We start from the raw sequence: 26,003 nt of genomic DNA, 5'->3' as shown, positions 1-26,003 counted from the left end.
TCTACTCACCTCACTCTACACCTGTTCATGTAAGTCCCTCCAGGTTTTTCTGAGAGCATCCTGCTCACCATTTCTTATAGCACAATAGTATTCCATCACAATCACATAAGACAATTTGTTCAGCCATTCCCCAATTGATAGGCATCCTCTCAATTTCCAACTCCCAACTCCCTGCCATCAGAAAAGAGCCGCTATAAATATTTTTGTACACATAGGTCCTTTTCCGTTTTCTTTTTCTTTTTTGTTTAATCTCTTTTGGGATATAGACCCAGTAGTGGTATTTCGGTGGTAGTGGTGTAGTGGTTTCATAGCCCCTTGGACACAGTTCCACATTGCTCTACAGAATGGTTTAATCAGTTTACAACTCCACCAACAGTGCACTTATGTCTCAATTTTTCCACATCCCATCCAACATTCGTCACTCTCCCCCTCTGTCCTATTAGCCAATTCAATAGGTGCGAAGTAGCACCTCTGAATTTTTTAAATCAGCAGAGGTTTTTTAAACTTGGGGTTCATGAACTTGATTGTTTTAACTTTATTATCTGTATTCAACATAATTGGCATCCTTTGTATTCTTACGCATTGAAAAACATGATTCTGAGAAAGGGTCCGTGGCACCAAAAAAAAAAAAAAAAGGTTAAGAATTCCGTGCCCTCAAGTCCAAGATCTGTGATCCGGGGACTCTGATGTCTCTCTGCTCTACGAGGCTATGAAGCTGCTGGGGTTTAAATGGTGAACGAAACACATCTAAGCTCCCTTTTCCTACTGTCACCTGGGGGCGCTTTTCCCAGGCTTTCTCTCCCAAGTACACTAATAAACCTGTATGCTCTCTTTCCTCCCGTGGAAGGCCACATGAGCCACAGACTCCTGACACACCCACCACAACCGCCCATCTTTGAAAACTGGAGCTGTGAGCCCGATCCGTCTCCCATCTCCTCCTCCTCCTCCTCCCTGCACCACCCCAGCTTCCCTCTTGAACTACAGTTCCCAGGCTGCCCTGCGCACACGCACATTCTCAGGTATCAAGATGGCTGACACAGCTGCAACTGCTGGAGCCGGTGGCTCAGGAGCGGTAAGGACTAGAGGCGGGGGGATCATGGACATGAGGGCTTAGTCCCTGGTCTCAGCAAAACGAAGCAACACAAAGATTGGGGGATGAGGGGTCCCTGGAGTCAGTTCCCGCACTGAACGCCTCTGGCCGGAGCAAAGGCCTCACCTTCTGGCATACCCCTCCCCCCACCTCCTCTAGCCCTTGGCGACCGGAGTTCTCAATTGGCTAGTTCCCAGTAGGAGGCGGGGAGTCGGAGAAAGCGCCTAATTGGCTCAAGCTGCCCTCCTTCTCTCTTTATTGGCCCGACTTTTGGCCAATCGAAAAACCAGCTGGTGGGGGATTTAAAAGGACATTTCAGCGTGGTTCTTGTTATAAAAAGCCGTTTGCTACCTTGGTGTTTTATACTAATTGGCCCTGTGATAGCTGAGAAGAATAATTACTATTTCTATTGTTATTCAGTCGTTTCATTCGTGACTGGCTCTTCGTGACCCCATTCGGGGTTTTCTTGGCAAAGATACCGGAGTGGTTTGCCATGGCCTTCTCCAGCTAATTTTACAGATGAGGAAACTGAGGCAAACGGTGAAATGACTTACCCGGGGTCACACAGCTAAGAAGTACCTGAGGGCTGATTTGAACTCAGATTTTTCTGACAGCGGGCCCCAGGGCTCCATCCACTGGGCCACCTAGGCCCCACGTCTTTTCATAATATCAAAGACTTTTAGCGCTTGGAGGGAACATAGAGGCAACGAAATTCAACCCCCTCCTTTTTAAGAGTTGCTCATTGTATGTGAAGAGGGGAGCTCTGAGACTGAGGGAGAGGCGTTATTCTGGGGTATACTTTGAGGGAAGGAATCATTAGCCTCCTGGATTCAGCACTTCTTGAACACTCAATAATTAAGCACAAATTAAAAATTAAAATTAAAAATTAAGCCAGAAGCACAAATCTAAACAGCAGAGTTGTTGAATGAAAGTTTTGATAGGCATTTATCATTCATCTCCCGTCTGTCATGGATGGTCAATTTTATATTCTTAAAGTGTGTGATTTCACCTTTTTTCCCATGGTTGTTGATTCATATAGAGGTCAGGAAGCAAGCAGGCCACCACCCCTGCAGACAACTACTACCTGGCACGTAGGCGGACCTTGCAGGTAGTTGTGAGCTCCTTGCTGACGGAGGCTGGGTTCGAGAGTGCTGAGAAAGCATCGGTGGAAACATTAACCGAGATGTTACAAAGCTGTGAGTATGGAGGAATACTAGCTGCCTTTTGCAAAGTTAGTCCATTAAATTTTTTTGAAAGTTATGTACTTACCTCCATGAAACTTCTTTGTGTTGGAGGTTGCCTTGGATTCTCAATGGCTATGCTAATGGATTATAAACACTGGCAGTTCTTAGAATTTTCAGATTCTGAGCTAAGCAGTGAACTTTGGTCCAGCAATGTACTTAGTTAAATTTGGATGTACTCAGCAAAAGCTTGGTCAATAGATAATTTATTTTTCTCTAATAGCAGCTTGTGAAGCACCTAAGGCTTAGTGAATGAATGAATAAATACACATTTATTAAACGTTTGCTATATATGCCAAGCATTCTGTTGAGCACGAGGGATACAAATACAAAAAGTAAGGCAGTCCCTGCTCTCAAGAACTTACATTCTATAATAAAGAGAGCTAAATGGGTTCATTCTGTATATAAGAGGATGGTGGGCAGTTAAGGGAGTCTTGGAGTGGGGAATTACTGGAATGGTGAGTTGATCAATTAACATGTCCCTTCCAAAAGGTGTGGTACTATTGATTACTGTTCCCAGTTAAGAAGAAGAAAAAAAAAAAGGAAGGTGGAGGGAAGGTATTTGTGCATTGGCCAGACAGTTGGCAAGGTGACCAGCGTGGATGGCTGGATGGAATGTAAAGCATAGTCTAGCTTGCTTTGTTCTGGGGCTTTGCAAATATAGCAAGATATTTCAGCCTCTGGATAGAAATCCCAAAGCTGGGTAGATTAATTTCCCTAAGAATTGGGTTCATGGCTTCTGGAGTGCAGAGGTGCAGAAAGCATTTATTAAGTACCTTCTAAATGCCAGGTGCTGTGCTCAGTGCTGCATATACAAAAGAGGCAAAAGATAGTCCCTGCCCTCAAGGAGCTCATATTCTAATGGAGACAACATTCAAACAAATATGTACAAACAATACAGGATAAATAGGAAATAATTAAGTGAGTAGAAATAGGAACAGGAGAAATAGAAAATAAAAGACAGAAGGGCTAGAATTTAGAGGGGTTGGGAAAGCCTTCTGTAGAAGATAGGATTTTAGTTGAAGCCAAGGAATCCAGCAGGTAGAGATGAGGAGGGAGAACATTCCAGGCAGGGGGAACAGTCGGAGAAAATGACCACAGCCAAGAGATGAGTGTCTTATTTGAGGAACAGCCAGGAGGCCAGTGTCACTAGATGGAAGAGTACGTGTTGGAGAGTAAGGTGTGAGAAGGCTTAAAAGATTAGGGGTGGAGGACAGATTTGAAGGGTTTTGAATGAAGACAGGATTTTGTATTTGATCCTGAAAGTAAGAGGGAGCCAGTTGAGTTTATTGACTAGGGAGGTGACATGGTCAGATCTGCACTTCAGGAAAATTGTTTTGGAAGTTGAGTGGAGGATAGATTGGAGTGAGGAGAGACTTGTGGCAGTGACACTCACTATCAGGCTATTTCAGTAGTCCAGATGTGAAGTCATGAGGACCTTCACCAGGGTGGTGGCAGTGTCAGAGGAGAGATGTTGTGCAGATGAAATTGACAGCAACAGCTTGGATACGGGTGGTGAGAGGTAGGGAGGAGTAGAGTAAGACAAGTTTTCAAGGGGTGAGGATTTAGGGACAAGGAAAATGAGTTCAGTTTTGGCCATTTTGAGCTTTAGCTGTCTACTGGACCTCCAGTTCAGGATATCTGAAAGGCAGTTGGAGATGCAAAACTAGAGGTCAGTTGAGGTTAGGGCAGCATAGGTAGGTTTGAGAGATGATAATTAACTCTTAGAGAGCTGATGAGATCACCAAGTGAAGTTGTTATTGTTGTTCATCCTTCATTCTTGAAGAGGACCATGAGCTTGATTTGCCTGTGAATTGGATATGAGTGAGGTAGAGCTGAGCAAAGTTGTCAGCCTTACTCACTCCTCCAGAATCATTGAAGCCCAGTGGCCGAAGTATAGAAGGAGAAGAGAAGAGGACCAGGGATAGAGCCCTGAGGGACATCTACAGGTAGTGGGTCCAGCAAAGGAGACTGAGAAGATAGGGAGGAGGGGAACCAGGAGAGAGTGGTGTTCTGAAAACCTTGAGAAAAGAGAGTATCAAGGAGGAGAGGATGATCCACAACGCCAGAGGCTGCAGAGAGATCAAGAAGAATGAAGAATCAGAAAAAGCCATTGGATTTGACAATTAGGAGACCACTGGTAACTTTGGAGGGAGCAGTTTTGGTGGAATGATGATGTTGGAAGCCAGATTGTAGGGGGTTAAGAAGAGATTGAGAAGAGAGGAAGTGGAGGCAAAGATGGATTGCAAGGTAGCTTGAGTGGGTGACTGTACGGGGTATAAAGCAAGCCTAGTGACGTTGAGTTGTGATCTATTTTTGTGGGAGGTTTACTTATGATCACTGAGTCATGTACCTAGCACTCTACTATTTGCTATGAGGGTTTCAAGAGAAGGAGAGTGAGTACCTGTGAGTTTATTGTTTTGTTAGGGAGACAAAACTAGGTTACTTGAAACAATTTAGATAATTGTATATTATATAATTAAGTACTAAGTTGTATGACACATTTAACAAAGAAAAAGTCTTGAGATTTAAGAAGCTTGTTGTAGTTTCATTTAGCTAATTCTGTACCTACTACATATTTCAGTGCTGTTAATATTAGCATGCCACTTAGAGCTCCCCTAATTAATTGAATAAAGCAATCCTAGATAAGAATTCAAATTGTAAAGACCACTAGTGGTCTTGAAACTCATTGCAGGATTTAAAAATCTTCACTATTAGAAAATTCTCTTAAGTTTGTTTGTTTGTCAATTCTGTGACCATAGTCATTGAAAAAACAATCATATATTCTCAGAGGGAACAAATATTGGAAAGGGTGGAGTTGAAGAGAAAAATGTAATAGGATTGCACTCTGGTAAAAGAACTGTTAGAACTGAGGTGTTGCTGAGTCTTTTGTAACCAGCACTAGACAGCAGAGGGTTAGGGATCTTGTTTTGTATGAATGCTGTGGTAGAAGATGAAACTGTGGTAGTTGGTTACACTGATGAGCTGTCCCATTTGGGTGGGTTGTAGGGACAGGATTAAAGTGTAGATGACTGTCTTCACCTGTTTTTTGTTTTTTATTTTACTCCTATGGCATTCTACAGTGTGCCTGTCCAAATTCACCCTATGCCATTAATAATAGCTGACGTTCATACAGAGCTTACTCTGGGCCAGACACTGTGCTAAGCACTTTACAATTATTATCTCATTTGATCTTCGAAACAACCCTGGAAGAGAGGTGCTGTTATTATCCCCATTTTACAGATGAGGAAACTGAGGCAGAAAGCGGTTAAGTGGCCTGCCCAGAGTCACACAGCTACTAAATTTTTGAGGTCAAATTTGAACTCAGGTCTTCCTGACTCCTGCTGTACTCACTGTACTACCAACTTGCCACCATATATTCTTTGCTGTAGCCAAACAGTGCCTGGCACATAGTAGGCAATTAATAAATGCTATTTGACTGAATTACTTACTGCTGCCTTCCCTCTTCCCCCCACATGGCCTTAATTTTCCTGCATTTGTGCCTTTACTCACATTACTCCTACATCTGGACTCTCCATCCTTTTCCACAAATCTTTACCTTACCTGTCTTTCAAAATCCAGCTCTAATGCTATTTTTGTACAAGAAGCTGGCTTTAGTCTCCCCACTTAGAAATTACTTTTATCCTTCGTGTATTGTTTTCTTTTGTACTTTTGTTACACACATGTAGTGTTCAATTTTACGTTTTATTATTATTTATGTAGGTCTCATTGCACCTAGGAAATTGTAAACTCTTTGATAGAAGACATCATTTCTCATTTATCTCCATATCTTCTCAAGCCTGGCATGGTGCGTTATATTTAGTCAATATGTAATAAATGTTTATTGAATGTCTAGCTAATAGAAAAGAACCAGGTAGGTGGTAACTTTTCGGTTCCTCATCCCTCCGGGAACCACCCTGTGAAAGTTTGTCCACAAACTGAAATCATGGATACTCTGAGTATTAAAGTATATCTTGTGCTGGGCTATTTGCTTTAGGGATTTCAAGAGAAGGAGTCCCAGTCCCTGACATGGGACAGATGGAATCATTTAGATAATGATATAGGACTATGTGTGATCATTTTTCAGATGAAGAGACTGAAGGGAAATGATTCGCTTAGGGTAAGTTTGGGGCAGATCTTCACTACACCCCTGCATTCTGTTCTCTGAGCTTTGTGGAATCACTGGAAGCTCATTCCATCTCTTTTGTAAGCACTCAACAAGAATGGTTAACAGAAGCCTGGCATCAGGCAGAGAAGATGGAAATGTCCATGCCTGATATTGGACTATATAATTTGTTTGTTTTCCTAGACCTTTCAGAAATCGGGAGGAGTGCTAAATCCTATTGTGAACACACGGCCCGGACACAGCCAACACTCTCAGACATCGTAGTCACACTTGTTGAGATGGGTGAGTTTCACCTTTTGTTATACACATGGTGACTTGATATGGTAGGATTGGTGAGTGAGAAAAGAGTTAATTATTTTGTGACTCTGTGGGGAGGAGGGAAGGGTCTTCTAGAACTCGTTTAGTCCTATGATGGTTCACAATTACAGAATAGCATCCACTGCACTTTCCTTAGTCAGAAGACCTGGGACTGAGTACCAGCTCTGATACATAGAAACTGTGTGACCGTGGGCAAGTAACATAACTTTTCTGGGCCTCAGTTTTCTTATCTATACCTGAACTGCCTTTGTTTCACAGGATTGCTATGAGAAAAGCATCTTGTATACAGCTAGGTCCCAACTGGGGCAGTGAGGGGGTTCAGTGGATAGAACCCTGGCCTGGAATCAGGAAGAGTCATCTTCCTGAATTTAAAATTGGCCTCAGACACTTATTAACTGTGTGACCACAGGGAAGTCACTTAACCCAGTTCACCTTCGTTTCCACATTTGTGGAAATGGCAAACCATTCCATTGTCTTTGCCAAGAAAACCCAAATTGGCTTTTGGAGAGTCAGACACAACAGGAAAATGACTGAACATGACAGGTCCTAATTAGTGCAAATAACAAATCCTTCAAAGTGGTCACATGTATTTGAATTAGTACTGTTCGGAGAATAATTATATGAAATATGGTCATTGGTTCCAGCTCAATGAAAAATATGTAGTACCTATTAGAATAATGTAGATACTTCAGAGGATTAATTATTTGCACTAATAATGTATGTAAATGTTATTATTGTCACGTTGCTTTGTAGCCAGCCAGATTTATCATGAACTGGCACCCCTGAATAAATTTAAGAGTGCCATTATCCCCCTATAGTGATGACTTTTACCTTTAATTTTAGAGTTTCTGGCAAGTAACAGCAGTGTGGATGTATTTCTAGGATAAGAAACTCCAGACAGATTCTTCTGCCTTCCTGATGATAATTTCTGGAGGTCAGTACAGTGATTTTGTTTTCCTTTCCTTTAGGTTTCAATGTGGAAACTCTTCCTGCATATGCTAAACGGTCCCAGAGGATGGTCATCACAGCACGTAGGTGGCTTTGGATGTAGGCTTGGCTGGGTTTTGGTTGCTTATTGTGGGTTTTTTCTCTTTTTGAAGGGCTGTCTAGAATGTAACCAAATACGTCATCATGTGAAAGTATAGTTATCGGGGCAGCTAGGTAGCGCAATGGATAGAGCACTGCCCTGAAGTCGGGAGGACCTGAGTTCAAATCCAGCCTCAGACCAAACACTTAACACTTAACTAGCTGTGACCCTGGGCAAGTCACTAACCCCAGTTCTTAAAAAAAAAAAAAAAAAGTGTAGTTATCAAAAGGGAACACTGACTCAATCTCTCCTAGGATCACTAGTTTTAGCCCTAGAAATGCAATAAGAGCCACACAGAAGTGATAGATGTTCTTTTCTTTGCCCAGGGAGAAGAATACAACAGCTTAACCATCCAGAATGGTTGGCTTGGGCTGGCCGGAAGCAAAGGGAATCAATTGCATTTTATTTCATTCTCTCTAGAAACATGCTACCAGAATTTCAAATCCTTCACTTCTGGGGATGCTGTGACATTTCATGTAAATAAGTCCATGACCGTTTCTGGTATTAAAGACACACAGTTGATGGCCCACTTTGTGCCCATATTGCTTAGGGCCCATAGAAAGAGCAAGGGCAGCAGCTTCTCCATCTTGCTTTTTTTTTTTTTTTTTTTTAGCATAGCTGTGTCACGGTGATAACACTCAAGGAGAATTGGGTGGTGGAGGTGGGGGGGGTTGGCTGTGAGAAGAATGGTAGGCAGGGATCCCATTGACCTCCAGCTACCTAGTGCTTAGGCCAAATCTCTCAGAGTTCTTGCTTGTTCTGTCTTTAAAATAACTTTTAATAATTCATTGATACACATTCTTTTTGATATGAGACTTCCTAACAAACACCCATACCTACCTACAAAGTACCTTCCCTGAAGATATTAAGTAGTTAACCAGAGTTTTCAAAAAAAATTTTCCACATAGTAGTGTTTTTTTTAATTACATATAGTTTTCAACATTCAGTTTTATAAGATTTTGAGTTCTAAATTTTTTTCTTCCTCCTTCTTTCCCTTCCCTTTCCCCTCCCCCTGATGTTAAGCAATCCGATATAAGCTATATATGTACAATTATATTAAACATATTTCCATATTAGTCATGTTGTGAAAGAAGAATCAGAACAAAAGGGAAAAACCATGAGAGAAAAAAAAAGAGAGAAAAATATTACTCTTTGATCTGCATTCATACTCCATAATGTTTTCTCCAGATGTGGATAGCATTTTACGTCATGAGTCTTTTGGAATTGTTTGAGAAGAGCTACGTCTATCAAAGTTGATTATAGAATACTGTTGCTGTTACTGTATACAATGAGTTAACTAGATTTTTAAAAACTCTCAAATACTGTAAGTTGCAGAGAAGGTGCTGGCTTCCGTTACATAGAGCAGGGGTTCTTAATGTTTTTGGTGTCATGGACCCCTTTGGCAATCTGGTGGACTGCTTCTCAGAAGAATGCTTTTAAATAATTGAAGGAAATGCTCAATTTCAGTTAGAGGTTAGTGAAAATAAGGATGTAATTTTGTTTCCCATCAGAGTTCACAAACACCTCCCTCTCCCCACCCCCCAAATCTGTCCACAGATCCCATTGAGGGGTCTGTGGATCCTAGGTAAAGATCCTCTAACATAATATCCTTTGACCCAGCAATAGTACTTCTAGGTCTGTATCTCAAAGAGATATAAAAACCAGAAAAGGACCCACATGTACAAAAATATTTATAGCAGCTCTTTTTGTGGTAGCAAAGAATTGGAAATAGAGAGGATGCCCGTCAATTGGGGAATGGCTGAACAAGCTGGGGTACATGATTGTAATGGGATACTATTGTACTATAAGAATTGATGAGTAAGCAGATTTGAGAAAAACCTGTAAAGACTTACATGAGCTGATGCTGAGTGAAGTAAGCAGAAGCAGAACATGGTACACAGCAACAGCAACACTGTGCAATGATCAGCTATGATTGACTCAGCTGTTCTCAGCAATATAATGAACCAAGACAATTCCAAAAGATTCATGATGGAAAGTGCTAGCCACATCCAGAAAAAGAACCATGGAGTCTGAAAGCAGATGGAAACATACTGTTTGTTCTCCTTTTCTTTTGTTGTTTTGTTTTATTCTTTTTCATGATTCCTCCCATTAGTTCTAATCTAATTCTTCTATACATCATGACTCATGTGAAAATATGCTTAATATGTATGTATATGTAGAGCCTATATGAGATTACACGCCATCTTGGGGAGGAGGCAGGAGAGAGAGGTGGAGAAAATTTAAAACTCAAAATCTTATGGAAGTAAATGTTGAAAACTAAAAATAAATTATTTTTTAAAAAAAAAGATCCTCTGACATAGAGGGAGTTTCCATATAGGGAGTTCCTTATACTAATGAAATTACAGGTCTAATTCTTATCTAGTTTTTTTTTTTTTAAGCCTATATCACAGAATTTTAAAAGAAAAGAATGTTAAAAATAAGTATAAGAATTTTTTAAATTAGCTGTTATCAGTTTTCAGGTGATCAGAAGTTGTTTAGGAAATCCATTTCTGCGGTCCTACCATTTGTTTTAAGAGCAAGAGGCATTGGTCTGTGGTTTTGTCCTAAGAGAGAAGAACCTTGGGCAGCTGGATCACAAAGGAAAGAGCAGTCAGTGAATGAGTCTGTTTAACTCTGTTGCAGCTCCAGTCACCAATCAGCCTGTGACTCCCAAAGCCCTGACTGCTGGACAGAACAAGTCTCACCCACCTCACATCCCCAGCCATTTTCCTGAATTTCCCGATCCCCACACCTATATCAAAACACCGGTAAGTAAGTTGGTCTTGACAGCCTCTTAAACAATAGGTCCATTTCTAGTCACTTGTAACCCACAGCTTACAAACAGGTTTTCTTCCAAAGATGGGTTTATAAGTCAGATATTTGGAACTTGGAATGCATTTTCCCATAAAGGAGTATTTTAAATGATGATTAAATTACAAATCTAGTCCACAAATGTTCATTGAAACCCTAATATAACTAAAAGTGTATTAACAGGAGCCCTGACTTCTTTAATCTTTTTATTGTTGGGTAAAAGAGGAGAGTCTGAGTGGATGGGGTAGGTAAATTGAGAACCCATTGTACCTAACATTCTGACAAGGATAAATATCTCTGTGTGTGTGTGTGTGTTTTATTTAAGTATACATATTGCTATGTGTATATATCTATCTATATACATAAATACAAAAAATACCAAGTAGTGCCTCCATTAAGCCATATTCATCTGATAGACATCTGTATGTGTCTTCACTTTTGAAATTTCATTTTGTCCTAATTGGAGAATTCACTTCTGTCCTAATTGGAAAATTTATTTTCCCTTGGAATATATCATAATGATGATAGGAATATTTATCTCTGGAGGTTATTCACCACTCCTTTTTACATGACAGTGTTGGAACTAATATAAACCCGTGGTCTCTATAATGTTTTGATCATGTGTTTCTAGTAATAAAAACATTTTGAGCATGTTCCCTCCCACTATGTGTATATTTGCTTATTTATAGTTTTTTTTTTTTTAAGGCAGTTGGGGTTAAGTGACTTGCTCAGGGTCACACAGCTACTAAGTGTCAAGTGTTTGGTCTGAGGCCGGATTTGAACTCAGGTCCTCCTGACTTCAGGGCCGGTGCTCTATCCGCTGTGCCACCTAGCTGCCCAATTTGCTTATTTATAAATTATGTGTATGTAACTCCAGTGGAGTGGGTGGTGCTTGGTTCTATCAACTGCCTCCTTCCCTCTGGAAGGGAGTGGAACTGAATCTCCTCAAGGCTCTACTTTATCTGCACTCTGACCTCCTTCCTTTCTAGTTGGAGGCTAGAGATTTAAGTAGTTACACTCTATTAAGAAGCTAACTTACTTTTAACCTAATGACTTTCAGGTCTGCAAGATCACTTTCCCTTCTCTTTCATGGAATTTTTGTCAGACAGAAAGGTATTAGTGCAATCCGTAATTTAGAACTTCCAGTTAGGAAAATCACGTATATTATAAAACTTAAACAAAAAAAGAAATTTTAATAAATTGAAGTAAAGATAACTTGGATAAACTAAAAAAGCCCTTTGGATAAAGGCATATATTCCTCAAATTTGTAGAAGACACGAAGCTAACCCAATGGATGACAGAGTCAGCATTTTAAAAAATCTTGACAGTCTATAGCCTTGAATTGAATCTAATTAAAAAGATGAAATTCAGTAGAGATCAACATAAAGTCTTGTGCTTAGGTACAAAAAAAAAAAATCAGCTCAACAAATATAAGATGAAGGGAAATGTGGACAGACAGTAGTCCTGAGACATATCTAGGTGTTTTAGTGGACTATAAGTTCAGTGAGTCTGCAGTGTGATGTGGCAGCCCCAAAAGCTGGTACAATCTCAGGTTGCATTAGAAAGGATAGAGCATCCAGACATGGGGAAGTGAGCATCCCACTGCATGCTGTCTTTGTCAGCTCTCACCTGGAGTATTGTGTTCATTCCTGGGCACCCAGGTTCAAGAAGGACATTGGCAATCTGTCCAGAGGAGGGCAGGTAGCATGATGAAGGGCCTGAAGTCCATGACCTGTGATTATCAGTTGAAGGAGCTGGGAAAGAGAAGCTCAGGGGATATGGTAGCTGTATTAGAAGTATTTGTGGGAATTAGACTAGTTCTGAGAAATGAATGCAAAGAGGCCAATTTAAGCCTGATATCAAGAAACACTTCCTCACATAATAGAGCTGGCCAGTAGTGTGATGGGCTGCCTCGAGAGGGTCTGGGATTCTCTCCTTGGGGGTCTTCAAGCAGGTCTGTTATATCAGAAATTCTTTTGTGTATCCTGTGGGATAGAAGGCTACTGAGGTCCCCTCCAACTCTTAGATTCTGTGATTCTGGTTCTGCTCACCACATGTGAGTAACACTGGTCCAAAGTAGAGAGGGCAGGGCTGTTATTCACTGTCCACTACCCTACTGCACAGTCTGCCCTCAAAGGGGTACCTACCATAGCTGCTAGGGCATGGGATAGATCTGTTGGAAAGTTGTTCCTTGCATAGCTACTGCTGTGGGTGCCTAGGTGTTCATTTGTTTTTTGTTTTTTGTTTTTCATAGGGGACCTGAAAGGCTTCAGTCTGGCTCAGAAGAGAGGAGCTTTGGGAGGTTGCATAGTGGGGGATGTGAAGGGATAAGGATAGGTATAGTTGTTTTAGAGACAAACTCTTTTATTGCCCATTACTGGGAGGATGGGATTCAACCTAATCTTCCTACCCTTAATTACCCCATGGGGGTCATGCCATGGCTTTTACTTTGTTGTTATTTTTCGATTATAAAAAAAAAAAATTTTTATTAACAAAAATCTGTTCCCCCCCCCCCCATTTCCTTTTACTCCCTTGGGAAAGACAAAAAGAAATACAAAACCCTTGTTACAAGTAGGCTTAGTTAAGCAAAACAAATTCCTTTATTGGCCACATCCAAAAAATATGTCTCATTCTGTACCCTGAGTACATCGTCTCTTTGTCAGGAGGTGAGTATTGTGTTTCATGATAGGTCTTCTAGAATCATGGTTGGTCACTGAGTTGATAAGAATTCTTAAGTTGTTTGTCTATATAATGTTATTATATAAAATGTTCTCTGCCCACTTTACTCTGCATCAGGTCATACAAATCTTAGATTTCTCTGAAACTATCTCTTCCATCATTTCTTATAGCACAGTAATATTCTATTACTTTCATATATGATAATTTGTCCAGTTGATGGATATCCCTTTAATTTCCAGGTTTTTGCATGGCTCCCACTTTGGAGACCACTGGCATAGAGTATGGACCAATGTTGTTTTTGTGTGTTGTGAAAGGAATGGATATTTACCCTCAACTGTCCTTAGTAGCCCTGATTAATAACAACAAAATTTGTCTGAGGGTGGGGAGGGACACAGCTGGAGAAGGGCAGGGGCCTAGCAGAGCAGGAAGAAATCTTTTATGCTCTAACCTCCTTTCCTCTTCTTCCTTTAGACATACCGTGAGCTTGTGTCAGATTACCAGGTCCTTCGGGAAAAGGCTGCATCACAGAGGCGTGATGTGGAACGGGCACTTACACGTTTTATGGCCAAGACAGGCGAGACCCAGAGCCTTTTCAAAGATGATGTCAGCACATTTCCATGTGAGAATCACTCCCCTGAATGGACCTGTGGTGTCTTGCTATCTGGGGATGGGACTTAGGATGTCATTTTTCCTCCCTCTAGATCTGAGCAGGAGGAAACGAATAATCTTTTGCCCTTTTTTTGCCTTTATTTTGCCAAAAACAATCTTTTTTTTTTTTTTTTTTTAGTTTTTATTTTTTACGTCAGAATAATCTGAGACCTCTGGACTTCTCTTTCCCAGATCTTCACATAACCCTCAGCAGAATTGAGAATGTGTTTTATATGGTTCAGTTCTGGTGGGGGAAGGGGGGGGTGGAGAGGGCTGGTATAATACCATTCCTGGATCTTGGTGATTATGAGGAGACTAGAGTTACTTTAAAGGTTTCCTAATAATGGTGGGGTGAGGAGAGAGACAGGCAGACAGACAGAACAGGAAGTCAAGAACCTGGCTTTTCATTCTGTGTGAGCTTGAGCAGATGTCCCCTCTTTAGGCCCTTAGTTTTCTTACCTGTAAAAACAAGGAGATTGGAGTGGATGATTTCAGAGGTCCCTTTGATCTCCGATGTTTATGATTTTATTTATGTTTATTTTAATAATAATTGCTAGCATTTGTATAGTGATTTAAAGTTCGCAAAGTACTTTACTTAACTCGTTTGATCCTCACTGATAGTAGTAGGGTAGTGTAAGAAGCTTAGCAGCCCCTGGGAAATAGGTGCTATTATTATCCACATTTTACAGATAAGGAAACGGAGGCAGGCAGAGGTTAAGTAACTTGCTAGAGTCACACAGCTAATAAGAATCTATAAGGCAGGATTTGAATCTAATGTTTCCTTGATTCTGAGTCCCATGTTCTACCTACTGTACCACCTTAAGTGTGTATTTTTTAAAAGTTTTTTCCTTTCAGTACCTCTCCATGCTTGGTGCTTGAAAATACTCAAACCCTGTGTTCTTGAAGCTTTCTGTACTCCAGTGTATCAGGCAACAGAGATAAGTTTCTCCATTCCAGACTCTGACTGTTGAGTGTATCAGTTATACCCCTTAACCATCAGCAGAATGCTAGCGTTTCCTAGTGAGCTTATATGAAAAATAGCTTAATTCATTCTCGTGCAAGGCTCTGTGCTAACATACTACCCAAAATAACCTTCTGTCTCCTCCCTTTTCTCTAGTGATTGCTGCCCGGCCGTTTACCATTCCCTATCTGACAGCCCTTCTCCCATCTGAATTGGAGATGCAGCAGATGGAAGAGACGGATTCTTCTGAGCAGGATGAACAGACAGACACTGAGAACCTTCCTCTCCACATCAGTGCGGTGTGTTATCTTTGCTGCCCGCCAGGGCTAACCCTTTCCCATTCTGCATCTTTCCATATATAGTCTGTAGCAACTCATGCTCTTGGCTAGTGATCTGAGGGAGTTGTCTGAAGTGAGCATTACCCACCCGAGGCCTCTGGTTTGACTTCAGCCTCTCTGTGATTCTTCTTTTGATCATCTCTTCTCCCTGTCTTGCCCAGGCTGGAAGCACAGCAGCCCCTCGCAGGCTCATTTGCACTTATGACTTGGGCTGGCTCACCCCTCCGCAGCCTGTCAGCCACTCTCCCACAAAGGTTCTCTGTAGTGTCAGATTTAGTTTGGGCACCTGATGGCCTTAGTCTAACTGCAGTTCAGAACTCACCCTTGTCTTGCCCCTCGGCAGCGATTGTAGGGAGGTATGTGCCAACAGGCCCACCCTGTGGTGGGCTTCCCTCAACCTCCACATGGGATAAACAATCACTGCTGGTGACCTTGTTGGGTAGGATGGCAGGGAAGTATACGTCCTGTTTGAAGTAAGAGTTGAAGATCCCCTCTGGGATGAGAGGCTTAGGGGAATTCCCTCAGGGAAGAGAAGAGTGCATGAGATACACCTGGTGAAATGATGCCCTTAAGGCTGTGTGGAGTAGGAGACAGAACACTAGATTTCAGAGTCAGAGAACCTGGGGCCAAATCTTGATTCTCTTATGTTACCTTGATCTTAGCCACGTCATTTTTCCTCTTTGGGCCTCAGTTTCCTTATTTGTAAAATGTCAAAAACCTGAGATTGGACAACCACTGCAAAACATTTCCCCCTGCTTTGCCACATATTTAGGGCTATGGAAATGATGCTGCTGAGAACATGGCACTGAACCACATGAGTGACCTCCCACGTTCTTCACAAAAACCCTTTTTATCTAACTCCTCATTTCTTTTAGGTTCAGCTTAATTCCTTTCAGAATTCTGAGCTGGAAACCAGTGGCTTAGAGCAAGTAATTATCCTTAGCTTCCGTATTTTAAATACAGTAAAATCTCCTTATTTTGGATTATACTAACATGGAATTTGTGATAATTGAGGGAGTAAGTGACTGGGGCCTATTTTTGTATTATCTGAGGACAAGTTTACTTAGCAAATTAATTGTGGGGCAAAAAAGATTGCAAGGAATGCTTAAGAGAAAAAAAACTCAAGTATTTTAGGTGCATCACCTGTATACAAACAATTGATATTTTAAATTGTTCTCATTTGTTAAATTAAAACCCTGTAGTAGGGTCTTTTAACTTGGTTTCAGTTACTATATATACTCAAAAGTAACAACCTATTTCTTCAAAGCTGGTCTATATTTCAGTCTTGAGCAGCCACCCTTTGTTACACATAAGTAGTCCACAGGAGTGACATTTTATTGTCTGTACTAAAAATGTACCAGTTTGCAAAGTTTTTCCAGCCACGTCTACTCATAAGAAAAAAATAAGTCAGCGTCTTTACAGTTGGAATTTATGACTCGAGTGGCTCCTTGGCAGATTGCCTCTCTCCCTTCAGTTGTTGGCATTGTTCAGTTCTACTTTTCATAGTCAGTCTGACATTTAATTCCCCTCTTTGCTTCCCCCTGAGGCTTTTCTACCTAGCTGCCTTCTTCTGAGAGAGAAGACACTGTCCGTGGGAATAGATGGGATTGATAGGGAAAACAATGCTCTTACCTAATGGAAGAGATCAGAGAAGAAGTGAAATATCCAGGAGAGCCACCTGAAAGAAGGGAAAAAAAGGGATATTGTCCTCCCATCACTCTACACCCTCCTCCTTTTTCTTTTCCTTAGCTTGCTGACACATAGTGACTACACAGCAGCAGTGATTCCAACCTTGGCTTCGTGGAATCTCATAGTGTCTCTAATTATCTTAAGGGGTGTTGTGAAATCCTTAAATTATTTAAAAATTGAAATCAAATATTAACTTAAAATTTTCAATATAATTCCATGGTTTTATCCTTGAGCTCTTTCCCTCTTTTCCCTCCCCCTCACCACCCCACATTTAGGCCCAAGGTTCCTAAACTGAGTTGGGTCTGTGGTGATCACTGAATTAGGATCTGAACCTCAGGTTGGTGCCTTACAACTGGTCTGGGTTCTTAGGTTTGGGACCCCTTGGGGTTCCCTGTGTCTTGCCACCCTTTTTCTAGTTGTGGCCTCCCCAGACAACTTTCCCAGGAGTTTTGCTTGGCCTAACTCGAGCCAACTTTGGCCATGCAGTGTGTGGAGCAATTTGTTCTTCTTGCTGTATTTGGTTCTACATGCATCAACATCCTCTGCCCTTGGCTTTGTCTGTTTTGACAGCAAACTATCTGGGTTGCCAAGGGTAAATCTTTTGCCTTGAGGCAGAAGAACAGGAAGTTATAACTAGCACCCTGTCCCCTTGGACTTCATCTTCTGGGTGGTGTTTTGTGGTGTGTTCTTAAAAAAAATATAATTTTTTATTATGGCCATCAACAAGTACAATATACTGGAAACAAATAAGAGTACTGTTTTTTTTAAGTTTATTGAATTTAACGAAGTAGTAACAGCATTGCCCTGTTGACTTGCCTTTCTTCTGAACTTTCTTTTTGTCCTGTATGTATTTTTAGTGTTTTATTGATGGTCCTCTTTTTTTTGCCTGTTTTATTTGAGTGTCTTACCACCCACTTCTTTACTGTCCTCTTCACCAGCTCCCTGAACAGAAACCCTGCCTTGTTACAAATAAATATAGACAAATAGAATAAGTCGATATCTTGTCTAGGTCTCAAAATGAATCTCTCATTCTGTACCTTTGCTTCATCGCCTGTCTGTCTTCATCCTCAGTCTTCTGAAGAATTACCTGCTCACTGTGTTGATTAGAGTTCTGAAGTCTTTCAAAAATGGTTTTCCTTTACATTGTTGTGGATTGTGTGGATTGTTTTTCCTGGTTCTGCTCGTTTTACTCTGTGTGAGTTCATATGAGTCTTCTCATGTGTTTCTGAATTCTTCATGCTTGTCTTTTATAGTGGTGCAATAATATTTGATTGCATTCGTTTCCCATAATTTGTTAGTCATTACCACTTTATTTCCAGTCCTTTGCAGTAACAGAAAGGGTATTGTAGGTCCTTTTCCTCTGTCTTTGACCTCTTTGGGGCATATGTCTAGTAGTGGTACGGTTAGGTCAAAGTGAACTTTTGGATATAGTTCCAAGTCGTTTTCAAGAATGGTTGCACCAGTTCACAGCCTTGTGAGCAACATGACACTTGTGAATCACTAGGGGGCACTGTTTTCTGTTATAGCAAAGGATAGGCTTATCCTGTAAGACCTCAGCCCATTTGGGGGTGAATTTTGAAGTCTGTAAAGGTTAGCATTGAGATACTATATAATACTGCAGGGGGAATAGGAGGCCATTGTTGGCAGTGGCCTACCAGTCTCTGTTACCACTCTCCACTCCCTGTTTTCTTCTATTCCTTTTCTCATTCCTCTGCTTTTTTTCTTTTCTCCTATCTTAGCCCTGCTAGTTATGTCCAGTGACATTGGTAAGTGTTGCTGGTGATTTAGGGCTTGAGACCATTTGACCTTTGCAGCTATATAGTTGTTTAGGGTTTTTGATCATATTTTGCAAAGGAGAATGGGAAATTGTACCAGATCTACCCTAAGTGATATCCATGTTAGTCTGGATGATGTTTGATCATTTCACAGCTCTTGTGTTTCAGCAACATTCAGCAAATGTTCAGTGCCTAGTATATACTAGGCATTGAAGGAAGTGCAAAGATAAATAAGATTTGGTTTCTTGCAATCTAACAGAGGCAAGAAAATGTTTATACAAAATAACTGTAATAAAATTTAGAACATTCTAAGTATATGAGATGGTGCTGTGAGTTTTTGGGAAGAAAGATCATTCTGATTTGGGAGATTAGGGAAGTCTTCAAAGAGGAGGTGGCATGTGACCTGGGTAAGATTTCACCAGGAAAAAAAATGAGGGAGGCCCTCCCAGCTTGAGCTCAACACACAGAAAGTATGTCTGGAGGGTGGAGAGTGCAAGTCAGCTAGAGCCTAAAGTTGATGACAGGAATTAATGTGGCATAAACTTAGAAAGACTGGTTAGAACCAGATGATGAAGACCTTGAATGCCAGATAAGGAGATTGGACTTCATTAGGTGGGCAGTGGGGAGCCTTGCAAGGTCTTTTGAGCAATGGAGTCGCATTATAAGAGTTGTGATTAATCTGGCAGAAATATGTAGGATAGATTTCACGTGAGAGAGACTGGAAGTGGGCAAACTTGTAATGAGGTGATTGCATTAGTTAAGGTGAGATGTCATGAGCATTTGAACTATGGTGATGACAGAGAGAGAATGGCTAGGAGTGGATGGTTCTGAGAGATTTCAGTGATAGAATTGGACTTGACAATTGATTGCCTGTGGAGGAAGAGAGAAGAGCTAAAACTGATTCTGCGGTTATGATATTCTTTCCATTTGTCTTATTGAATTATATCCCCCTTATCTTTAGATCTCTCTCTTCCTTAGATAGCCTGGATTTCCTGCAGCCCTTGCTACTTCCTGTCCTACAACTATCCATCTCAGTGCTACTTTTATTAGTTGTTCAAGCAGCTGTCCACCTCTAATCCCACTAACCAACCATAGATTGAAACCTTTTTTCATCTAGGAGAGAAATAGTAGTGTGGGAATGGTGGGGAAACAGGACTCTGTTCCTCTGACAACTGAATTTGTGATCACATCATGAAAGTGATGGTAACACTTCTTATTATGGGAATTTGATTTTCAGAGAATTTCTGTTCTGTGCTTCTGGCTAGGAATGCCTTCCGTGCTAATGGTGTTGTTTTTTATTTTACAGGATGAATCAGGTGCAGAGAAAGAGAATGCCTCTGTTCTACAGCAGAACACTTCCTTGTCAGGGAGCCGAACTGGGGAGGAGAATCTTATCGATAACCCTTATCTCCGGCCTGTCAAGAAACCCAAGATTCGTAGGAAGAAGTGAATTAGAAGACAATGAGGGCATTCCATTCTGAGTTTGTCTTCTTGACAGCAGGGAAGAAATGAGTTATTCACCATTAAGCTTAGGCCTAGAAAAAGTCTCCCTGAGCTTAGCAGACATTTTCCTTGTTTCTCTCTTTCTGAACACCCACTTTTTCACCTTGAGGTATCTTAGAATGAAGCTGTCTCAATTTTTGAGATGAGATGACATTTTTGTAGCTATGGGATTAACCCTTCCTCCAGCAGAAATAATGTCTGGTGTGCAGTTGGCCAGAGGTCTCCCATGGCTCTTTGGGCCGCCTAGGACTTCTCTTGTGGTCCCTCTTTTCAGATGAGAGAAAAAAAAAAACCCTGAATTGCAAAGGGAAGCGTTCACCCATTTCCATTCCCATTTAAAGGTACCCCTGAAGGAGAAGGCTGGGTGGCCAAACTGGAATCTAATATTTTGTTGGGTGTTTGACTTCAGAGAAACAAGTGTTCAACTAATAATGTCTTCCTTAGACTGTACTGTGGGACACAGGGAGATTTAGTGATTTCTTTCGTGTCGTAAGCTTTTATTCTGATTGAAACTTCTAGGCAGCTGTATTCCAAATGACCCTTTTATTGACTCACCAGCAATTCTGACACTGGCCCCCAGGAAAGAGCCTCATTCTGTGGCCTGTGAAGCCCTGAGAGCATGCCCAGGCCAAAGTAGCTCAGTGAGTTGTTGGTTGAATTAATTTTCTGCTTTGAGCCTGGCACACTCAATGAGCCTTCGCTTCTTTTTCCAGGACAGAAGGTGAAACCTTGTTCCCTTGCCCTGTGGTCTCTGCCCCCTGAACAGGAGATAATAACTTAACATTTATTGAACTTCTGAGGAAGCTATGACTAGAATATCCCAGGCTCTTCCTTTTATGTTGACCAGAAAACAGGTTCTTAAAGAAAATTTTGTATAAGCTGTTATATATATTCTTGCCTAGGATTAATGCAAAATGATTTGAAAAAAAAAATGCCAAACGAACACTACAGGAGGGTCACAAATATTTTAAATGAAAGAGAAATAAGGAATCTCCTATAAGGTATTTTGCCAGTCTTGAAATCCTTTTGGAGAGAAAATCTGATTCCATAATAACTCTATTCTTTCCTTCCCACCCCAACCCTGCCTCTATACTTCCTTTCCCCAATAAATAAAACTCTTTGGCCTGATAGTGCTACCCATGAACTTCCTGACCAGCTATTTTGATGGAGAGATTCTTTCTTAAGGGAAGAGAGCTGTTTATTTGGAATTGAAGAGAAATCTGCCGATTGGCGTGTCTTACAAGAGAAAATGTCGTATTCTGATGTCAGCTTTCAAGGCCTGTCTATAGTTAGCTAAAGTTGTAGTACCCCTTTTGCTGAGAACACTTGAAAACTATTTTCACAGACCAGTAGGCCTAGCTTTGTGAATATTGGGTTCTTTTCAGCCCTTAGAGAAATGTAGTGTGATGAATAGAGCGAAAGTTCACATTTTGGAGGTGAGCACTGTAGAAGGTGATAGGACAGAATCGTTTACAGCCCTTTTTTGTAACTAGCAACTATGACGAGCACTGCGGGGTGGTCACTGTTGTGTGTGCAGTCTTACTACTGTACTTGCACATCATTGATGCCAAAAAGCATTTACCAGCACCTACTTGGAGGAGATACTTGTTAAGTGGAGCTTCGTGTTACTTCTGCCAAGAAACCTGAGCCACTGTTGCTGAAATACCACGTTCTGAGCTTTGCATGAGCTCCCTCATGTGAGGGAGTCTGGGGATGGGCCATTCACATATCCTGACAGAAGGCTTGTTCATGTATCATGTTGATCCTGACTCTCTGCTGTTGTGTAAAAACTGTACATACACCGAGACACTTATTTACAAGTTTCTATTTTTAATAATTTGGATGAGGTTTTTTGAAGGATATGTGGCCAAAACCAAATGAAAACTGTTACTTGTATGTGCATAATAAAAATCTGTGATGTAGATAGAATGGAGTCACTGAGTGATAGCTTTGACTTATCGTCAGGAATTACCGTGTTGACCATATATGTTTGTGCGCTATGGCTCACAATCCCCTTTTCCACCACCCTCCTCTCTCTTCCTTCCAATGCTTTTTAATTAGTCAGTTTAGGTTTTTGTTGATTTTTCTATTTTCCCTGTGTTAGTTAAAGTCATCTTCCTGTGAGAATGATTCGGCCGTTTGGACATATTCAATAAGCTTAATTCCTTTGCAGACTAGAGACTATAAATTCTCTGGGTACCATAATAAATTGGTACCATTATGTATTAAGTGATTTTGTGTTGAAAATTACACAATGGTGGACTAGAATCCATTTCTCCCAGGTCTTAGGATAAGTGTGTACAGTTTATTGAAAGAATAATGGGATAAGTTATGGACCTGGAAGCCAACATACTATTCTGGCAGGAAGGGAATCCAACATCCTGTTCTGATGTGGAGAAGGTGGTCCTTTGTGCCTGTCTTCTCATCTTACTCAGAGAAATCACTGAACATTTTCATTGCACATGGAGAAAAGCTTGCAAGGCATGTGATGGTGAAAAGCTGAGCCATTCATCCCAACCCATGCCTAAACAGTAGTCTCCATAATCTCTTCAATAGGGACTCGTTACAGCTGTTACTTAGAGGCTTCTAATAATGAGGAACCACTATCTCCTCCTAAGTAGTCCATTCCACGTTTGGCCATCTCTAATTGTTAGGAAGTTTTTCTTTTTGTCGAATCTAAATGTGCCTCTTTGCAACTTCTGCTTGTTTCTCCTGATTCTTTCCCCTGTGGCCAGTTTGTTGTTCAGTCATTTTTCAGTCATGTCTGACTCTTTGTGACCCCATTTGAGGTTTTCTTGGCAAAGGTAGTGGAATGGTTTGCCATTGTCCAAGTCATTTTACAGATGAGGAAATGGAGGCAAACAGGGTTACATGCCATGCCAAGGGTCACATAGCTAGTAAATTTCTGAGGCTATATTTGAACCTGGGAAGATGAGTCTTTCTGAATCCAGACCTTGCTCTCTACTGTACCACCTAGCTGCCCTGACCAAGTAGGATAAGTCTAATATCCATTAATTGAACAAACATTTAAGTGTCTACTGTAATTAGAGCGCTGAAATCAATAGTGCCAATTCAGTGCTAGACTCACTTGACTTTTAAGAAAGGTGTTTTGTGGAAGGACAGAAATGAGTTGATTTTTTTTGAAAGACAGTCAATTCCCAATTATTTGCACTACTCGGGGGAAAGGGTATACAGACAATTCTTGCTTTATATAAATTCACATTATGCAAACTTGACTTTATGTAAAGAATTCTGAAAGAAATCTACGTTCCAAAGAAAAAAACTGTTAACTTTACTGCATGCTACTGTGCTCTCTCCACTCCTGTCCCTCAGCTCAGTGCTCCACAACCTCCCCCTCCCCCCCCAAAAATAAAATAAAATAAAACTCTCCAATTGAAAGCAGAATGGATGTGCAGAGAGACCTCCACTGCCAGTGCCAGATTGGGGGCTTGGCTTAAGACCTCTGGTGCTGAGAGGTAGGAGACCTTTGTCCCACTCTGCCAACCTACCCGCATGTGCAGACACTGCATGTATATCTTCCATCTGTACTCAGGCACTGCATGTCTGTCCCTGGCACCTGCTTGTTGACTGTCCTTTTCTGTCTGTGCCCATGTCTGGCCCCCACGTGTCCCCTCTTTGCATGTTCTTACTCTTGCTTCTAGGCAGAGTCCTCCCACCAAAGCTGGCCTCAGCCCCAAGTGTTCTTCCTCCTGCTCTCATTTCTTTCTCTCCAGCCCCCATATGTCCCTTGAACCACGTGGCAGCTCCCTGCCTCTATGGGCACACAGCTGCCTTCCCCTCTCCTTCCTTCCCTCCCTTCCCCATGTTTATGGGCAAATTCATATTATGTAAAAATCGCTTTACCTAGAGGTCTTCAGAATAGTTCACTTAACAGAAAGCGAGAATTGTCTGTATAGATGATCCAAAAAGATAAATAGATGATAGCATTTATTAAGTGTTTACTATATGCTTGGCACAAAATGAAACAATCCCTGCTCTCAAGGAGTTTACATTCTACTGGATGTAATTCATTGCTTTATTTGAATACTTAATAGATCTGTGATTTCATTTGTGGGTATCTCCTCCACTGAGAACCTCAGCACATCTTAGTATATGATCTTCCTGAGTTGTATTAAAAAAAAACAAACAAAAATAAAACAAACAAACAAACAAAATCCAACTAGCTGACAGCCCACTTTCTGGTGATGAGCCATCCATTCTAGATTTTTTTTTTCTTTCTAACAACTGAATTATTTTCCTAATTCTGTTTTATTCAGACTGATATGGAAATTAGTTTTTATTCCTTGAACACAGATTAGGTGGTAGCAGTGGGGAGTAGGAGGCCAGGTTCAGACAAGGGTGAGTGTAAAGATGGTTAGGACAGCTGACTTGAGAGTTAAGAGAGGTAGCTATGGTTTAATGGAAAGAGCCCTGGACTTTGATACTTACTGCGCGAACTTAGGCAAATCAATTACCCTCTCTGATCTCCAGCTGAAAAAATGGGGATGGTAATACTTAAAACACTTAACTCCTAGGGTTGTTAGAAAAGTGCATTATGGGCAGCTAGGTGGCACAGTGAATAGAGCTCTGGCCTTGGAGTCAGGAGAACCCGAGTTCAAATCCAGCCTCAGACACTTAACACTTACTACCTGTGTGACCTTGGGCAAGTCACTTAACCCCAATCGCCTCAAAAAAAAAAAAGAAAAAGAAAAGTGCATTATAAATTGTAAAGCGTTATATAAAATGAGTTATTATAATATCACTCTCAGAAATAAATTCCAACTATACAAGTTAATCTTGAGTCTCTAAAGCCCCCTGTAAAGATCTCTTTTCCTTCTAGCTCTGCCTTACTGTTACCCTGATTTGCTGTTTTTAGGTAAAATCAGTGCTAAAGAGGATTAAATCATGTCCATGGTAAAAGTGTGGTACAGTGGAAAGAGGACTGAGTTCAAACCCCACCTTACTCTTTGTCAAATGTGTGCTTTTGGACAAATCACTTCCCCTTTCTGTGTCTAAGTTTCTTCATTTTTAAATAAGGGCATTAGATTAGTTTAAAAATCACAGATTTAGAGCTTCACAAGTCATTTAATCCCCTCATTTTACAAATGAGGAAATTGAGGTCTTGAGAAATAGCATACCCAAGTAATATTTTTAGATTGCCTCCTAGCTTTTAAATCTTGTTAAATCTTTCAGAAAGATCACTGAATAAATGGTTTTGTCTAAGCAGTTCATCACATTAAACAAGCAAAACAGGCAGCACATAAAGCAACTGAGCAACAAAAAGAAGGAAGATGAAAGCAATTCCAGAGGAAAGAAATAATTCATCAATAATTATACCTAGGGTCTCATAAAAGAGATTGTAACAGCAACAAGAAAACCCAAAGTTGTTGAAAAGCTTAGCAAAATAATTAAATGTTGAGGGAGAATCATGATGTAGAAAAAAAATAGAATATTTAAAATATATTCAAGACATCCTGAAAAAAAAGGATGGAAGGAATGGAACTTGAAAATATTGAGGTTCAACAAGAAATAATAGAGCAGAGAAAAGACAGCAAAATTGGAAGAATAGATGAGTCTTAAAGCACTTAATCTTAAAGACAACTCTTGAAGGGACTATCTAAGAAGTACTGGTCTCCCGGAATAATGTGATAAAACAAAAAGCTTGACTAGCACACTCTGACAAAACATACATGAAAAACTATTCAGATATGTTGAAACTGAAGAGCAAAGTACAGTT

General features: G+C 40.8%; 1 protein-coding gene across 2 annotated transcripts; it reads left to right on the top strand.

Moving 5' to 3' along the window:
- Window positions 1-1,013: 1,013 nt before the first annotated feature.
- On the top strand, window positions 1,014-22,192 carry TAF8 (TATA-box binding protein associated factor 8). Of its 2 annotated transcripts, XM_027838466.1 has the most exons (9): window positions 1,014-1,072; window positions 2,130-2,286; window positions 6,641-6,739; window positions 7,744-7,806; window positions 8,189-8,338; window positions 10,506-10,630; window positions 13,824-13,971; window positions 15,118-15,260; window positions 20,070-22,192. In XM_027838466.1, exons 1-9 carry the CDS (start codon window positions 1,028-1,030, stop codon window positions 20,211-20,213), a joined length of 1,074 nt encoding a protein of 357 aa, XP_027694267.1. In that variant the 5' UTR covers window positions 1,014-1,027; the 3' UTR covers window positions 20,214-22,192. The 2 variants fall into 2 exon arrangements, with proteins under 2 accessions (XP_027694267.1, XP_027694268.1); XM_027838467.1 differs by lacking the exon at window positions 8,189-8,338.
- Window positions 22,193-26,003: the final 3,811 nt, after the last annotated feature.

This window comes from Vombatus ursinus, unplaced genomic scaffold, assembly GCF_900497805.2.
Source record: "Vombatus ursinus unplaced genomic scaffold, bare-nosed wombat genome assembly UNPS02014826.1, whole genome shotgun sequence".
In the NCBI taxonomy this organism is placed as follows: domain Eukaryota; kingdom Metazoa; phylum Chordata; class Mammalia; order Diprotodontia; family Vombatidae; genus Vombatus; species Vombatus ursinus.
This window is presented reverse-complemented; position numbering and strand designations above follow the sequence as displayed.

Bases quoted from the DNA above. Each gene is read 5' to 3' on its own strand.
- TAF8 (XM_027838466.1), top strand. From the start codon at position 1,028: ATGGCTGACACAGCTGCAACTGCTGGAGCCGGTGGCTCAGGAGCG. The intron at 10,631-13,823 runs GTAAGTAAGTTG...TTCTTCCTTTAG, and splicing joins ACACCTATATCAAAACACCG to ACATACCGTGAGCTTGTGTC. The intron at 13,972-15,117 runs GTGAGAATCACT...CCTTTTCTCTAG, and splicing joins TGATGTCAGCACATTTCCAT to TGATTGCTGCCCGGCCGTTT.